The sequence below is a fragment of the Toxotes jaculatrix genome, chromosome 13, assembly GCF_017976425.1.
Source record: "Toxotes jaculatrix isolate fToxJac2 chromosome 13, fToxJac2.pri, whole genome shotgun sequence".
NCBI lineage: Eukaryota > Metazoa > Chordata > Actinopteri > Toxotidae > Toxotes > Toxotes jaculatrix.
The window spans coordinates 24,922,140-24,941,217 of NC_054406.1; the positions used below are offsets into that span (position 1 = coordinate 24,922,140).

Consider the following 19,078-nt stretch of genomic DNA (forward strand, 5'->3'; position numbering starts at 1 on the left):
CTTCGTGTTGAATCCACTGATGTTACAGCAGCAGTCTGAGAGGACTTTAAGTCAACTAGTTTGACCTGGACCTTGACTTTCTCGCTGTGTCCATCTCTGTAACAGGCTGCTGTATGCAGGAGGAGACCAAGGGAGCAGGAGACCAGCTCCAGAGCCCTCAGCAAGAAGACGCCATGAGACTCCTGCTGTCCTGTTGGACCAGAGCCCCAGCCCTCCACCTCTGCTCCACAGACCATACCAGACAGTGTCCCGCAGGACGTCAGTGCTCTAAATGTATAGACAAGTGTTGGTTTTCACCTGCCTCCTGTCTTTGTGTTGGTCAGAAGCATTTTATCCTGGCTCAGTGGTCACCACACTCATTTGTCCCACTTTGCTGCAGCAGTCTAAAGGGTGTAGCTGATCCAGTCTGACCTTCCTTCTCCTCCACTCTCTGTCTCTGTAAAATGATCCAGCCCAGAGTCCTCCCACAGCCTGTGGTCCACGTTCAGCAGGATGACGTCATGCACTTGTCCCTCTGGCCCGTCCCCCAGCCTGGTGCTCACCGTCCCTCTGCTTTTGATGCACTGGAGTTTCTCTCTTTTAGTATTTAAAAGTAATGTTTTTTTTCCAACTCCTTCTTTCAAACTTTCATTTTCTTCTACACTTTCCTAAAAAAAAAAAAGTGTATATGTTTATTGCATGTTAGTACATAGATGTAGTAGTAAGTTATGACTTTTTACTCTTTTTACTGTTTAGATAAGTTTCTAGTCTGTTTAGTGTGTAAGATACATTTTAACTCTTAATTGTATTTAATAACGCTTAATAAAAAAAGTCATGGTAAGTATTTACCCTGACTCTTTTTCCAAGTCCTTCCTTCAAACTTTGATTTTCTTCTAAAGTCAAAAAAAAAGGAAAAATGAATTAGCATTTAGCTGGTTGAAATACTTTGCTAAATACTTTGGGACTTATGTACTAAGATGCACAAAACCTGTATAAGTCCCAAAGTATTTAGAAAAGTATTTCAACCATTGAAAACATTTCTAAATGTAATAATTCTGTCGATTGAGACCAAATTGACTTCCATGACAGAGGTAAAAGGCAGTTCATATGTCAGTATAATGACAGAACATACACAACAGAAAATACTAATCAAAAGTACAATGCTTTTTTTGGGGATGATTTTTTATTCTTTTCTGACCTAATTTTTACTTTATCTAAAGAATTTTTCTTTTTCTTCATTTTCCTTTAAATTAATGTTTAAAATTCTAATGTACATTTATTAAGTGATGAATAAATTCAAACGTGCATTAGGTGTGTTATGTGAGAGCATGTCACACTGACTCCAGCCACTAGAGGTCAGGAGTGCACAGATTTAAAGTGCTCTGATTATGTCAGTTTCTGAGTCTCACAGTCTGAATTAATGTGAGTGATTTACAACCCAAACCTTCACATCTCCTGAGCTCTGGAGCCTGAAACCAGTGGAACACACATTCATTTAGCTGTCAGATGAATAAACAATGCAAGTGGTAACTGTAAGTGGTAACAGTTGGTCTAATGTCTGTAGTGATATTTCAGTATTTCAGCAGCTTTAGCAGCAGTTCTGTTTTTTCATCCATCACTGTGCTCACTTTTTCTCTTAAGTTTCCACAGACAGTTGAACCTGTTCAGCTCGTTGGAGTCTTATCTTCACCTAAACAGGGAGACTCAACTATTCTGAGCATCTGAACCTCGTAGACGGTCGGTCAGATTATCTATCACACACTCAGAGGAAAGATCCAGTGAAGCTGTTTAATTCTCTCTTGTCTCTCTTCTCAGATACACCATCACACACCAGCCTGATTCAGCATCACATGGATGTGGGGGATGCTCAGTATATTAACCACGTTCCTACTGGATGCTGGTAGGAAAGAGTCAACAGAGGGAAGAGCAGAGAGACGACATGTTAGAACATTTGATAGCTGAACCAGTGCTCTGCTGCGTCTGTCCATATCTGATGGTAGATAAGGCTGATGTGTCAGATAGGTAGATAGATAGGTAGATAGATAGATAGATAGATAGATAGACATCAGCTGGCTGCAGTGTCATGTACTGATAACCTCTTCATTCGTTTTTGTTTCCAGGTACAGAAAGGTCCCATTTTCTTCTTCTGTATCTTGAACAGGTGAGGAATCCCCTGAAGATGAGTTCATGCAGCTCCCACTCTGTCTGTGAGAAGCAGTGTTGGAGCTGGTCTGAGGAAGCACTCACTCAGCTCTCAGACTGCTTCTCACAGACAGAGTGGGAGCTCCTCAAACACGAGGACCTGGCTGAACACACAGAAGCTGTACTGAACTACATCAGGTTCTCTGTGGAACATGTGACAACAAAAAGACTCATCCAGGACTTCTCCAATCAGAAAGCCTGGATGAACACCCACATCTGGTCACTCCTCAGAGTCCCTGACTCCACCTTCAGGTCAGGTGATAGGGCATGGTACAGTGCCACTAGAGCTGACCTGAAGAGGGGGATTGATGTGGATTTTTCTGGTCAGGCTGTGGACCCCGCCAAGGGCCAGTTGAAGCTGAGTCCAAGTCTGGCCGAGTCCCCACACCTTACTCTTTTACTCTTCATTCTCTAAATCGTTTTCTTCCAAAAACTTCTAAGTATTCAAGTCTTCTGCTGAGAAAAAATTCACAAAGTCAATCAAATACAGGATTCATTTCTTTTTCAGTCTATTTACACGAAATTATCTAATCACTCAAAGGGCCTTACACTTAGGCCAGTTGCGTGTGGCAACTCTGGCATTGAGGCAGGGCTCCAATTCCTTAAAGATGGAGCATTATTTCTCACAGGACTAAGGTTAGAGGATTGAGATTTGGTCCTTGCTTTGTGGACTTTTCTTTTTGTCCTTCTTCTTTTTTTTGTGGGTTTTCTCCCACAGGGTTTCACACAATCAGCTAGAGGTCCAGTGTCAGTCCACAGTTGGTGGAGTCACAGACACAGACCAACAACAGGAGAACCTGGAGCTCCAGGAGTCATTAAGATCAGAGTGTAATAGTATCTGTGACTTTATGCATGTGAGTGACAATAATATTAACCAGTAACTGTGTGGTGGAATCTTTTCAAACTTCCAGTCTCTTCATACTCTTTAATCACAGTCATCTCTGCTGGTCTTGAAGTAAGAATTTGCTCCACATTCTCAAAAAGAAAACATTATAAACACATTTACAACTACACTTAGATCTATGTTGTAAGTAAATACATTCATCTAATACCTATTACATACATATTACTTGCATTTTTTAGGAATTATTTCAAATAATGATTAAAATCTAGCTGTATACAAGTTGGAAAACAATTGAATTTTTTGCAAGCACACTGTCCATCAAAGGCTGGCATCCAGAATCACTTGTGTCTCTGCTTAAAGTGCTTGAGACTGACAGTGTATCTGTCAGACTTGGAGAGGAGGAGCCTTCACACCCTTGCTGCAGGACACTTAGATCTGAAGATCACACACACACAAGTATAAGGCAAATAAAATCTAAAGTCCAGCACATTAAAACTATATCACAGACCTGGCTGGATATTACCTGTCTCAAGACAAAACATTACCATTACCTATAACTCTGCTTACCACAAGTAGTGAGGGTCACATATTCTGTCAGGTCTGAACCATCAGCCAGGTTCATAGATGCTTCAGTAGATGGGAGGTCTGAAATGCAGACAACACATACAGCTTAATATGAACTGATTAAATACTGTACTTTGGAATTCTTATCATCCACTTCTCACAATCACATATTTTTGTCTCTGTCAAGATACAAATCTCTCAAAATATAAGTGCAGCAAAATATGAATTTTTAAATGTCCTACCATCATCACTGTAGATGAAAAACACAGATCTTTGAAACATCCTCATCCACCTCTGCTCCCTGTTGATCTGTGACTTTCAGTGTTGTAGTCTCTGGGATAAGAAACTTCTGCTGGACTTCACCATAACAACTCCACGTTACAACATGTTTACATCTTTATTCATTTAATACTAAACATCTGACTGACCTGCACCGAGAAAATCTGAGAAGCAAGCCTCTTCCAGTTTAATGTACTTCTTCTTCCCTCCATGTTGTACTTTGATCAACATGTTGGTTTGACATAAATGAAGAAAATGTCATATGTCTGAGAATAACATGTTCAAATTAAAGTTTATCCAAACTACACACTGTTAAAATACACGTTTCTCACCGCTGTTCAAAACAGCAAGGCTAAATTATTCTCTTAAAACACCAACATGCGGTTGCATTGTTGGATGATTATTTCCAAAACAGTATTAATTACCTTCAAGATGCGCGTCGTCATTAATTTGTGAAGCTTATCAAACAGTTTGTCATTACCGTCATACAGACACATCACACGCCACAGACAGTATGGCCGACATTAACGTTTGAGTGAAAGCTAACAGCTCCACAATGGCAGCTAAGGACAGTTAGCTAACTAATGCTGTGGGAGCTACTTGCTCTAAATAATGGAGTAAAAGCAATGGGGTTACGTTCAACATCAAGTTCGCAGTCATTAGCGGTACTATGTAAGTAGATAAAGTGAGAACAATGACAAAATATCACACATTTAAAGTACTTTTTGATAAAAATCATGCTCTTACCAGCCTTGTGACGACGTTCCTTGTGCTGCTCATGCCGCGATAAAACGCGTCGTGAATTCCAGGGACAGAGTTAAAACCAGATCCTGAACACCAGGGAATAAACTCCAAAATTCAGCTCGGCCTGGGTGTACACCTTAACACAAACTGTAGTCAGAGTTATAAAATAAACTCCAGAAATGTAACTCTTTCACACTTTTTTGCCTGACTCCAGATTTTAGTACTTTGTGAATTTGCTGTGTGTTAGTACATGTAGTTGTGTACAGTTCAGCTGCTGCTGTCCTTGGTGCTGAATTCACCAACCCAGCTGAATGGTCCTGAGTGCTTATTGTTGTAATTCATTTGGTATTTTTGAGAAGATTGAATATCATTAGTATGGGTTATGTTTTGGTTAGTGTTAGGCTTCCAGTTATGATGTGTCCTCATAACTATATTAAGACAATGTGTGTGTGTGTGTGTGTGTGTGTGAGAGAGAGAGAGACTGTTTGTGTGTTTGTCCTTTGATGTCTTTGATGTATCAACATTCTACAGTCTGATGTCACAGGCTGCAGTAAGTGGACACACAGCCAGAGACAAGTTCAGAAGTCAAACAGGAGCAGAAACAGTTGGACTGGACAGGACTTGCTCATGATTTAGGAAGAAAGAAGCACTCAGATATTTCTGCACAATTATTGACAAGGAAGGGAGGAGCTACTGCTGTTACAAGGACAAGAGGAAACTACAGGAAAGTCCAGATCACCTCCAAGGTTTTCAGTAAGTCAGTACATGTTAGTAGTTCATGTCAGTGTCTAGTTTAGAAGTTAATGTTTTGAAATGTTTTGTCCAAATGATATGTTTGTGAAACTGTGACGGCAAGTAATCATACCCATACGCCCAGTGGTTTGATTGTGTGCTTATCATTCATGGACAATATTGTTTTTTTTTAATGCTGATCATGACTGTAAGATATTCTCATGGTTGCTCAACTTCTTAACTTTGTTTTGGTGTGATGCTCTGTAGTTTGTGTTAAAGGAAAGGATTTGTAGGAAGTCTGTACTGTCTGCAACAAGATCCTTTCTAAAGAAATTCTAATGGAAATGATGGAGTTGGATGTCACAGCACAAAGTGGAGAGTGCTGTGTGTTATTTTAGGAAGTTACGTCAATGTACTGTAGGTCAGGTCTGTGATGTATTATGATACTTGATGGAGGACTTCACTTTAAGTGCTGTGAACAGGAAACAGTTTGATGTGTTGGTAAAATCTTCTTATTTTCAATGTGTGAATCACTTTCATCATCTCTCAAGATTTGGCCCAAAAACAAAGAAGCACAGTTTAAGACTCAGGAGGAATAATCTCCCAGTCCAATGCAAACTAACCAGCACACACTGTTTCCACTTCTACAATCATCTACTTATTATTGTGCTTTAAAGTTTCAGCCTTCTTACATTTACCTATCACTGAGTCCACTTGTGTCTTATACTGAACACTAGGTTCAAATCTCCTTTTGGCTTTGAGCCTTGATTTTTAGTTCATTTCCAGTGCAATACAATTATGTCCTGTAGTAAATCTGCAGAATGAGTCGTAGGACTTAAAGCTGGATCAGCTGTTGCATGAAGTGTTTCAGGCTGTGTTCATGTTCACCCTCTTTGGTTAAGGGACAGTTAAACAATCAGTGATTTCCTCACTGTGGAGGAAATTTAGGCTGCTGAGAATTCTTCCTGCCTTTAAAACCTTAGTCCTGAAACTGGAATCTAAAATATGTTGATGTGTTTGAGGTGGCATGTGATGCATTTGCAGTGTTTTGAGTGTAGGAGGAAAACTGTTGATGACTGTGAGGACAGAATAAGTTTGGAAGTTTAACTCTGCCACTTTAGACTCTCAGCTCTGATTCTTGTTTTCTGCTCCATGCAGCTCATCTACAGGACTGTATTAAGTCCTAGTTGTTGAAGGATCTTAATCATTAAGCAGTGAAACTATTTCAAATGAGGAAATGGTACATTCATTTTTTGAAATGTTTGCTTTCTTCTGTTTCCTTGTCTTTTGATGATGGTCACTAAGCTCCAAATCTTGTAGCTGTTCAAAATTCAGCCCCCTATATTTTCCATGATGGTGTGTGTGTGTGTGATGGGAAAAGAAGGATGAAGGAAAAGTTCTCACTGCAGCAGCTGTAGAGTTTTATTATTATAACCACAATTACACCACAAGAGCCAGTTTGACTCTGTCATTTACAGGCTCTGTGTTTCCAGTTTACTATTAAACAAAATGATGTACTTTATTTCTTCATGATGACTCTTGAAAGTTTTTGAAGAGAGAGGAGAAATTTTCTTCTGTCATTTTTGCCTTTTTTTTCTCACAAAACTCGTTTTAAAGATTTTCATGATTTGAAGAAAAACACATTTTCTTGGTGGTCGGAGAAAATGAGGAACTGTTCCATCATTTATCCAGAAGTTTCTATAGTAATGTGATCATTATTCTGTGACTGTGACAGGAGGAGTTCAGTGAATTGATGTGACTCGTCTGTGCTCTTTCACTGCTCATTTTAATGAAGTATATATTCCCTTTCTGTATTATGATATTGGATTGTAACTCAGCTTTACCACAACACTGTCATTGTACACCTGTATGTTTTGTTCACCGTGTTGATCCATCTGTCTTCCTGTATTCATTCTCTCATGCCCTCGCTCACTACAACCACATACACTAAATACACTAAACTGTAGTAAACTGTGGAAAAGCAAATCCATTATGTGTGAAACATAATGTGGCTGGATGATGTTCAGAGGAAACAGAAGTTTATTAACAGCAGTGGAGGTGGGAGACTGGGGTTTGTATCCAGAGTCCACTCTGTGGTTAGGTTTGGTATTTACAGCTATTTAACAATACACACAAGCTAACTTGCATACGGCCTGATACAAATGTCACACACACACACATTTCATCAGAGAGAGCAGCTCTCAGAAATAAGTCCAGCAGTGGAGACAGTCCAACAGGCTCCACATGTTTCTGTGCTGAGAGGAGACTGTACTGAAGCTGTCAGCTGTACCATCAGCCTCTGTGTCACACACTGCTACTGTACATGAAGACTGCTGTCAGCTCGGCTCAGCTCCACTCATCACTAACTTCATTTAGAGCAAACAGAGCTCTGCTGTAACAGGAAGCAGCAGAAAGTCAGAGGCTTCGCCGTGAGGAGCGCAGACCTCTCTGTCATGTCAGGTGTTTTCAGGAAGGGACGTCACTTCACACACCTTCACAACTCGAGTCAGCATCAGACGGACACAGGAAAAACGCCAGGACATGAAATGAAAAGAGTCAAATGATCCTTTGCCTTGAAATCCAAAGAGGAAAGCGACGGCGGGGATCCACACGGTGTGTATCCAGAAGTAAAGCATGGTGTCATTTAATCAGGGGCAAAAGCTCCGCGCTCTTCCCGACGAAGCTCCGTGTCCAGCGGTTCATTTCCAGAAGAGAAAGCGCTGCAGATGAAGCCGAGCGGAGGAAGAAATCCCAGTGTGAACGCTGCTGATGAACACAAGAGCTGGAGACTCTGTCGCTGCTTCTTCTGCTGCTTTCACACGGACGGAACTTTTATCCAGAGAGGAAGAGACTGTGTGTGAGTCCTCTGTCTCTGTCTCTGTGTGTGTGCTCAGTATGTTGCTACTAAGGCAGCGTTTCATGGTTCAGGACTCACAGTGTGATAGATTGAAGATTTTTTTGATTGTCCATTCAGTGAGTACAGAAGCTCATTAAGCATTTAAACTGTTATTTAAAATTTCATTAAAATAGACAGTGACAGAAAATTCATTTATGATAATTCATGGCTATAAAGGTAAAAATGTCCTATTAAAAACGCAAAGTCATGTAGAAAAAGAGTGCAAATGGGTAAAAAAATGTAAAAATCCTGCAAAAGGGTTTAAAATGCTAAAAACAGTTCATGTGGATTTCAAAAACATGTAAAAAGGTTTAAGTATACCTACATTTACTGAATTAATCCATGATCGACTTGTTGATCCTTTGGGATTAAAAATCTGTTGTTGATTAGTTACGTCTGCGAGGTCCGACAGGGGGAGCTCTCGCCACGATGCTTCATTCTCGATCCTGCTGCCAGAGAGGAAGTTTCGTGTTTGAGAGTGTTTATAAGTATCTCCCCTTTTCAGGTAAAAAAAAATGAGTATTAATCCTCCCGAACTTTGACATATGTTTGCTGACACATATTTCTGATGTTCTCTTAGCCAGTTTGAGTGTTTGACTGTTAATTGAGGTACGGTGAGCAGGCAGCTAATTTCCGTTTCTGCAGTAGCTAGCACCGGAAGGCACGTGATTAGCACCGCTACAGCATATATTGTGCGCTGTTTGATTGTGCTCGACTTGATCTAGAGCATTAAGGTTAGTGTGTGGATAGTTTTTTAATCTTTGTGTGTTTTGAATATAGTATGCTCATTGTTCAAATGTGTAGCTGTGATAAGGAGCATATAGAAAACACACTATTGCAGATGTTTTATAGAATATTATTTTTTTTATCATTATTTGCAATACAGTAGAGTTTGATGGTGTCAGCTTATGTTTATTTGATTATAGATTCATTTTATAAATATTGACCTAGTGTTTTTTCCTGTTGAAAAGAAAGAGAAATGTTATTATATATGTTCTTTACTTACCTGTAAAAGCAATCTGGAAGAAAATAAGATTAAAAGAAAAGGTTAAATTTGAAATCATTGTAGAACTGTAAAGGAAACTGATAATTTTATTGTAATATGTAATATGTTGCATCTAAAGAGATCTTGTAACTTTGTGAACAATTTTGAAAACAATACAATTCTCGATCCTGCTGCCAGAGAGGAAGCTTCATGTTTGAGAGTCTTTATTAATATCTCCCCTTTTCAGGGTGTAACATAAGCACACGAGATCACGATGTTCAGCCCAAAAGTGTTTGGGCACACACACAAAAAGTAGCTGTTTTTAATATTTCCATCTTATCTGGAAAAAGGAGAACAGGGTAGAGCCTGGTTAGTACTTGGATGAGAGACCTCCTGGGAATACCAGGTGCTGTAAGCCTTTTACCTCCATCTTTGATTCAGAATAATCAAAAACCATCATCCCTAAACTAGTGTGGTTCATTTATGTCTTACTCAATGTTGGACAGGAATGGACCTATAAGTGATCAGACTCAGTAACATCCTTTATCAGACGATAGATAGTCAGAAAATTCTCGTCAGGTGGATAAGGTCATTTTTGATTGCTTCTTGTGCTTGTATTTGTAGAGAAATCCAGATGGTTAAACACTGGATTTGTTAGTGGCGTTTTAGCATGTATAAAGAGACTTTTTATATGGATTGGTGTTGCTTACGGCCATACCACCCTGGGCACACCTGATCTCGTCTGATCTCAGAAGATAAGTAGAGTAGGGCCTGGTTAGAACTTGGATGGGAGACCGCCTGGGAATACTAGGTTCTGTAAGCCTTTTATCTCCATTTTTGATTCAGAATAAACAAAAAACATCATCCCTAAACTAGTGTGGTTCTTTGTTTTTTCTCAGATCTTTCAGATAAACTGTGGCAGCATTTTAGTTTGAACTGAATCAGCTCAGTTGTCCCAAAATTCAGAGAAAAACACTGATGTTCATAATGATGCTTTTAATGTGAAAGGACAAGATCATGATTTGAATCTTAAAAAGTAAAAGTCAGCAACATTTTTCTCCTGTAATAATCGTAGCTTCCATCTTTAAAGGACTGGAAGAGGAAGAAGTTTACAAGGAATCATTTAGAAGAGTCTAACAAATAAACTGCTTTAATACATGAATCTGAAAAGGTGTGTGCGAGTGAAAGAGACAGACATGTACAGACTGAACTATCTGTTCAACAGTGAGAGAGTTTCTCTAACAGGAGGACACTCTCTCTGCTACACTCTACACAGAGACACTGAGGAACCAGATGACCAGAACCTGAACCCAAACCCAGGATACAGAGGTTCAGTGAATGTGCTGTTGAAGGTGTAGAGGTGGATCAGTGAGTCAGAGGAGACTCTGTAGAAGGACAGAGAGCCAGCAGGACAGTCCACATACACTGCAACTCGATGCGAGACAGAGGAAGATGATGAAGAGGAGGAGACAGGTGTCTCTCTGTTATTGTGCCAAACAGATTAACTACCATCAGAGCAGTACAGTCTCCAGGACTGATCGTTCCATCCAAACAAACAGTTTTCTCTGCCTCCTTTCCTTCTGATTCCTCTGTAACTCACTGATATATAAACTCCTCCTCTCCACTCGACCTCCCAGTAACAGCGACCAGTCAGACCATTACTACAGAGCAGCTGAGGCCACTGGTCAAATCTGTGGATGATCAGGATATGACTGATCCTCCTCCACATGTGTCACCTTCCTGTTGTTGTCAGACAGTTTGATCTTTCTGTTTACTGTGTTTGTGTCGATGGTGAGTTCACAGAAATCTGATGGAGAGAAGAAGACACAACACAGCTGCAGTTATTGATCTATCACCTGATCATTGATTGACACTTTGAAGATGGTTGAATGTGAGCTGCTTTGTTTTCAGGAATCAAATGAAAACCACACTTACACTTCCTCAGACCTGGTCTCAACCATCGGACTCCACCAGGCTCCACCCTGAAAGGAGGAGGGGGGTCAGACCAGCACGTTCTCTTTCGACATGCAAACATGGACATTACATGGCTCTCATACACAGATGGTTTGATTATTCTGTTCATTCAGCAAAGAGACAAAGTCCCTGGAGTCCTTATCTTGGAATTATACAGAGCAGGGAGGTGACATGGAGGAAAGATTTCATCATTTGTCTTCTCCATTTGATATCACTTTTGGTGTCAGACACAACAAAAGATCTCACAATGACAAGATCAGGATCTCAGAGAGGTTCAACTGATTATTGATCATGGATATTTTATATGACAGAGACATGATCAGAGACCTGATTTCATTTCCTCATTGGTTTGAGACACTGGCAGATGAATGTCTCTGAGCAGTGTAGTTGGTCTTATTATTGTTGGGATGTTATTATTAGTGTGTCAGGACTGAACATGTATCTAAAGTCTTTGGGGTTGTTGTGGTGAAAGCACTCTGAGTGCTCAAAGTGGCTCTGTTGGTTCAGGAGCAGTTCAACCAGCTGCAGCTCAAATGTTTCCATGCTGACTTTGTGCTGATGCAGCATGAAATCCAGTCTGAGAAAGTCCTGCTCAGGTCACAGAAAACAGCTGACCACACCTGATTTAATGATTGTCACATATTTTCTCTTATATATGACACAGTGAGTCATGATGAGATACTGAAGTCAGAATTAGAGAAAACCCCTCTTTGTGTTGTTGTTGAATTCAAAGTACTTCTGTAGAGATCTGTCATCAGCTGTGACACACTAAGTGTTCCCAGCTCTTCCTCCTCTATCACACACTGTCTCAGGCTGCAGCAGGCCTCTCCATACCTGAGGGTGTCCAGTCTCCAGCGTGGATCCTTCAGTCCAGCAGACAGCAGCTTCACTCTTGAGGCTCCTGGATGATTGTAGCTCAGGTCCAGCTCTCTCAGATGGGAGAGGTTGGAGCTCAGAGCTGAGGCCAGAGAAGCACAGCCTTCCTCTGTGATCAGACATCCTGACAGCCTGCAGACACACACAACATCACACAGGAACCCTTTGTCAACACCTGCTGATCTGTTTTGTTGTTCTTTTTTGTTCGTGTTTTTGTATTTGGCTCTAGTCCATTTTGGTCCAGGTTCAATGTATTTAAGACAAATTCCTTAAACATCATCGGTAGGATTAAAAAAAATCAACTGAATTGAAAACAAGAAAAAATGATGTATTCTGAGTCCAGAAAGTTCCCATCAACTTTAGTAAAATTTTCTTTGAACAAACCTACACAAGTTGGCTGTTTATATAAATCATATATGAGCAAATCATCAGCTAAAAAGGTTGATGGATCCTGACCTGAGAGTCTCCAGAGTACAGTGTGGACTCTTCAGTCCAGCAGACAGAAGCTTCATCCCTGAATCCTGCAGGTCATTGTTACTCAGGTCCAGGTGTCTCAGACTACAGGACTGGGAGCTGAGAACTGAGGACAGAGCTTTACAGCTTCTCTCTGAGAGGTTACAGGTGCTCAGTCTGAAGAGGAAACAATGAAGAAAAAGTCAAATAACATTTGTGTTGAAAGGACAATCAAAGGAACAAAACTCTGTTTGCTCTGCAGCTCACACCATCTTCTAGTTAAGCTGCTATAGGCTTAGACTGCCAGGGGACATCCCATCATGCACCAAGTTCCTCCCTCTCTCTCTCTCTCTCTATCTGTACTCATTCATTTACTCCCGTTAACACATGTTACTAACTCAACTTCTTCCCTTTTCTGTAGTTTTGTTCTTTCTATCCTCTCTTCTGCTGTCGCTCTCTGCAGGTTCATCTGCCCTCGGAGCTGTAGAGCCTGGATCTGCTGCTGTCTTTGCAATTTCAAGAGTGCTGTATCCCTCTGAAAGACTTTTTACAATTTTTGACTTTTCAGAGTCAGTTAAAGTTCTTTTTTGGCACAGTTTGCCTGAGGAAAAGAAGCAGCCTAATTAGTATGCACACCTTGATATAGGGTGCTGATCTGCTTAGGCCACACCCTCCCTCATTATACAAATACACATCAGCTGATATGCTTAAATCCAGTAATAATTTAAGTTTATACAGCTTGGAGTTGGAACATATGCATAAAACAGATGATATGGTCAAAAAACGCACTTGCCTAATAATTGTGCACACAGTGTAGTTCTTTTGTTGTTGTTGTTTGTATTACTAATAGTGCTGTTACTAATCATGCTATTGTTGTCTTATAAATTTTAATCTTGCTGTCTTCATGAAACTTGCATTGTCCTATGTTCTCTTTCCTCCCCTCCATCCTTCTTTCTCTCTCTCTTTCTCGACCCAACCTGTTCCTTTAATCCCAATGACATGTTCCAATCTTTGTAATAGAATATTGTGATCAATAGTGTCAAATGTAGCACTGAGATCAAGTAAATCTTACACTAAATATAAAATCTGTTTGTTATCTGAGTTTGTTTCACTTCATGTGTATTTGTCCAGTTACTTTTGAACCACTAAAAGGGCTGAATCTCTCATACAGTTCTTTCTATACTGATGTCAACCTGCTCACATTAAAGCTGAGACTTGGCTCTTTAATGTAGGATCCATTATTTTAATTCAGATTCAATGTGATGAAGCTCAGAGATGATGATAAGGAATTAAAGAAGAGAGGAATTTATTTTCCCTCCTGCTGAATAAAATACCAGAGTATATAATCATGAATCCAACTATCTATACACTTACAGAGCTTTGTTAGAGGCTTTGACAACTGGCAGCAGCTTCAGAAGAGCATCCTCTGAAGCAGAGTATTTCTTCAGGTCAAACACGTGCAGATCTTTTTCTGATGACAGTAAGATGAAGACCAGAGCTGACCATTGAGCAGGAGACAGTTTATCTGTGGAGAGACGTCCTGAACTCAGGGACCGTTGGATCTGCTCCACTAGAGAACAGTCATTCAGTTCATTCAGACAGTGGAACAGGTTGATGCTTTGCTCTGCAGAGGGAGTCTCTTCAATCTTCTTCTTGATGTACTGGACTGTTTGCTGATTGGTCTGTGAGCCACTTCCTGTCTGTGTCAGCAGACCTCGTAGGAGAGTCTGATTGGTCTGCAGTGAAAGACCCAGGAGGAAGCGGAGGAACAAGTCCAGGTGTCCATTTAGACTCTGTAAGGCCTTGTCCACAGCCCTCTGGTAGAGCTGAGTTGGATCAGGTTGGTATCTGAACAGTTTAGACCTGCTGAAGTTTGACTGTTCTTCTGACAGCAGATTGACTCCAGAGTTGATGAAGGTCAGATGGACATGAAGAGCAGCCAGAAACTCCTGAAGACTCAGATGGACGAAGCAGAACACCTTGTCCTGGTACAGTCCTCTCTCTTCTTTAAAGACCTGTGTGAACACTCCTGTGTACACTGAGGCTGCTCTGATATTGATGCCACACTCTGTCAGGTCTGATTCATAGAAGATCAGGTTTCCTTTCTGCAGCTGCTCAAAAGCCAGTTTTCCCAGGGACTCAATCATCTTCCTGGTCTCTGGACTCCAGTGTGGATCTGTCTCAGCTCCTCCATCATACTTGACGTTTTTCAGTTTGGACTGAACCACCAGGAAGTGGATGTACATCTCAGTCAGGGTCTTGGGCAGCCCTCCTCCCTCTCTGGTTTTCAACACATCCTCCAGAACTGTAGCAGTGATCCAGCAGAAGACCGGGATGTGGCACATGATGTGGAGGCTTCGTGAAGTCTTGATGTGGGAGATGATCCTTCTGGTCTGCTCCTCCTCTCTGAACCTCTTCCTGAAGTACTCCTCCTTCTGTGGGTCAGTGAACCCTCTGACCTCTGTCATCCTGTCAACACACTCAGGAGGGATCTGATTGGCTGCTGCAGGTCGAGTGGTTATCCAGAGGCGAGCAGAGGGAAGCAGTTTCCCCCTGATGAGGTTTGTCAGCAGCACATCCACTGAGGTGGACTCTGTAACATCAGTCAGGATCTCAGTGTTGTGGAAGTCCAGAGGAAGTCGACACTCATCCAGACCATCAAAGATGAACAGAACCTGGACCTCTTCAAACCTGCAGAGTCCTGCTTCTTTGGTTTCAGTAAAGAAGTGATAAACAAGTTCCACCAAGCTGAACTTTTTCTCTTTCAGCACATTCAGCTCTCTGAACGTGAATGGAAATGTGAAGTGTATGTCCTGATTGGCTTTGTCTTCAGCCCAGTCCAGAGTCAATTTCTGTGTTAAGACAGTTTTCCCAATGCCAGCCACTCCCTTTGTCATCACTGTTCTGATTGGTCCATCTCTTCCAGGTGAGACTTTAAAGATGTCTTCTCGTCTGATGCTTGTTTCTGGTCTGGCTGGTTTCCTGGATGCTGTTTCAATCTGTCTGACCTCATGTTCATCATTGACCTCTCCAGTCCCTCCCTCTGTGATGTAGAGCTCTGTGTAGATCTGATTCAGAAGGGTTGGGTTTCCTGCTTTAGAGATCCCCTCAAACACACACTGGAACTTCTTCTTCAGAGTAGATTTTAGTTTATGTTGACAAACTGGAGCAACATGTCCTGAATGAACAAACAAAAAACAACATCAATGACTGATTCATAAAGAAAACATGACATGTTCATCCCCCTAAAGAACACACATGAACATATTTCCCTCCATGTCTTGAGACGTTAATAAATGTCCCATTTGTCCATCATGTTGAATCTTTAGAGAAATCCTCTTACTGTACAGACAGTCAGCCAGCTCCTCCTGCTTCATTCTCCTCAGGAAGTTCACTGTGATCTTCACAAAAGCCTCTCTGCTGCTCCTCCTCTGCTCTTCATCCTCACCGTCCAACACATCCTCATCCTCCCTCTGACTCTGTGAGCATTCTGGGTAATCTGGACTCACAACCTTCTGAATCTTCTTCAGCTCCTTCTTCACAAAAGTGACAATGTTCTCCTCCAGCAGCTGAAACAGAAAACTATATGAATGACACAATCAAAGTAAAACCATGGAGCCAAACATCAGATCCATGTTGGACACACTGACAATCCACTGCTCTAAAAAGTGCAGCATGGAGATTATTGTCAACACAACAGATGTCAAAGTAGTTGTTGTCCATGTACAGACCATAAATATGGAGTCCAGGTGTGTTTGATGCTGCTGGGCAGACTGAGCACTGGGAACCTCTGAGCTCTCCTGGTCCACTCTGTGGAGGAATCATGAAGAATTAGCTCACATTATGTTTGCAGCATCTGTGAATGTTTTATGCTTTGTACACAAACAACAGCTGCTTTTATGTTCTGTGGTGACTGTCCTGATTAAAGCAAACACTACTGTGCTGTGACATTCTCAATGAGAGGAAACAAGCAATCAGTTCTGTACCTCATGACCTAGAGTCATCACAACAAGTCCACCTTTTAAATGATGAGTTTTAAGGACTCACACTGGGTTTGACAGAAGTCTCACCTCTGCTACAGGACACTAACACAAACACTGGAACTGGATAGGTGCTGAGTTACAGGGAGTTTTAGTTCTGATCTGAATGACACATATAAGAACATAAGAAGTGCTTTTCTTGAAAAGAGAAACATCAACTTTGCCACTAAAGCCTGTGTTTCAGCCTGATCATGTTCATATACTGTGTCATTCATGAAGCCTGGAGACAAAACACAATCACTTCATCTTTCATAGAAGACCAGTTATACAGGACAGCTGTCTGATACATTTTAAACTCAGCTGCAGCTCACTTCTTTGCAGCAGAGGGAGGCTGTCCTTTGAAATTAATGACATGATCCTTTGACCTGTCACTCTTCATGGACACACAGCTGGGTTCAGGTCCAGGGAAATCAGGTCTCTGATGGATCCTGGTGGACACAGAAATTAAGACCATCAGGGACATAGGGACAGGGACAACATATCTATTATTCATACAGTGTTCTCATAGTAAAGAAGAAAACATGTAGTCAGTTGCAGCTCACTTCTTTGCAGCAGAGGGAGGCTGTCCTTTGAAATTAATGAGGCCACCCTTTGACCTGTCACTCTTCATGGACACACAGCTGGGCTCAGGTCCATGTTCAGGTCCAGGTCCAGCAGAGTCTGGTGTGTGCTGCTGCTCTGGCCTTCAACACAACACACACAGAGCTTTGAGTGTGAATAATGATGGTGCAGTGATGTGAGTGCTGAGCTCTGACATGGAGAAGAGTCATGGACAGTTAGAGATCCTCATCTCACCTCTGAGCTTTGGTCTGGATCTCATGGTCCCCACACAGACTGCTTTTAGGGGGAGGGGCTCCCTCCTCTCTGTCCTCACACTGATTCATGATGCTGAATTCACATCCACATCAGCTCACACACACTTTCTACCTTCATCTGGAGAGAAAACACAAATCATTCATCTGCACATCAGCTGAAATCATCCTCTCCATCATTTGTCCTGTAGAAATATCAGCTGCTCCTCCACTGATTGGCTTTTCTTTCCTCTTTCATATCTTTCACACATGATTCAGAGGCGACCATTTCCATTTACTGACACACAGATGGACTGAGATCCACTGATTTTATCTGACAATCTGTTTGTCTGCAGTGTTTCTGTAGAAAATGACTTGATGAAACAAGCTGCAGGTGATTATTCCACACAAAACAACTGAGACTCAGTTCATTTCTCCTCAATATTATTCCAGGGGCCCTTTAAGTTGGGGCCCCTGGCACTTTCCTGCCTTTTCTAATTTAAATGTCTGAACAATATGAAGCAGCAACAACAAACCAAACCAGACCAAACAGCAGAGACACAGACAGACATCAATAAAAACAGCAAATATGTCCTGACAGACAGTTTCTCTGTTTGTACTGTGACCAGCCACAGAGATATAATCACCTATCAGAGTCGCTGAGATGCTTTATTGTGAGAGTATTTATGGATTTGGGTCTTTATCATCTAATTGATCAGGTAGAGTTTGTCCTGATAGGACCAGGAGGCCTCTGACTCTGTGGATGGAGTGTTAACTGTCTCTCTGAAAATCACATAGAGCCTGAAAAACCCTGTCAGCTCCTCTGAGCTCAGTCCCGTAGAGTTCATCTAATGACAGAGAAAGTCAGAGCTGTTCTCCAGCCGCTGTCCGGCCGAGCTCAGACCGCATTCAGCGGCTCAGACTGCGGGAGAGCAGCGGCTCAGGTCCGCCTCCTCCACAGGCTGATTCAGGCAGGAAAAGCTGCCTTCAGTCAGCAGTAAGTGGAGCCACAGACTAACAAAGGCTCCGTGTTCAGCTACTGACCATCAGCTCACTCTGCTTCTACTCTGACTCTTCTTCTTCTACTGCAAATATCCACACAACATGGTGGATTATGACGGCCCTCCTCCTGCCTCATTTACAGTGACAACTGAGTCTACGCAACTAAACACCACAACGCAGGATAAAAAAAACAAAACAAAACAATAAAACACTAAAAATTCGAACATCAAATAATTCCGGTAACTACAGAAAGTTCTGACGAGTAAAACATTAAAAGTGCATACATTTACCTTCAGACAGAACTCTGCACCACAAACGTCAGCGAAAGTGAAAGTAAATTTGCAGCAACCGTGGAGTACAGTGACGGGAATTCCGACTCTTTTCAGAGAGCCGGTTCTTGTGGCTCGGTTCACTTAAAAGAGCCGACTCTTTTGCATCAATGTGGCTCCTCAGTGTTTTTTTTATTTATTTATTTATTTAGCTGCCTAAATGAATTTATTACTAAAATAATGTAAAATTATGTGTAAAATGAATTAGTAATGTACAAAACATACATTATATCAAAAGTTTATTATTTATATGGCTTATTATACTCAAGCTACACAACAGAGCGCAACAAGAAATACATTTTAAGTACAAAAGCAAATCCCCATCTCAATTTGACAAAAAGATCCAATCTCTCCACAGAACCACAGAAGAAAATATGTATATATCAGC

The 19,078-nt window shown here is 41.3% G+C and overlaps 1 protein-coding gene and 1 pseudogene across 1 annotated transcript in view; both read left to right on the forward strand.

Annotated features, from left to right (window-relative positions):
• The window catches only part of LOC121191844 (protein NLRC3-like), a gene marked incomplete at its 3' end in the record, with an annotated part of 61,120 nt that overhangs the window by 16,169 nt on the left and 25,873 nt on the right, over window positions 1-19,078 (forward strand). Inside the window, exon 5 of the mRNA XM_041053296.1 lies at window positions 11,645-11,661. Within this exon, the coding sequence (XP_040909230.1) occupies window positions 11,645-11,661 (17 nt within the window). The remainder of the gene's footprint in view (window positions 1-11,644; window positions 11,662-19,078) is intronic.
• On the forward strand, window positions 9,930-10,048 carry LOC121192529 (annotated as a pseudogene).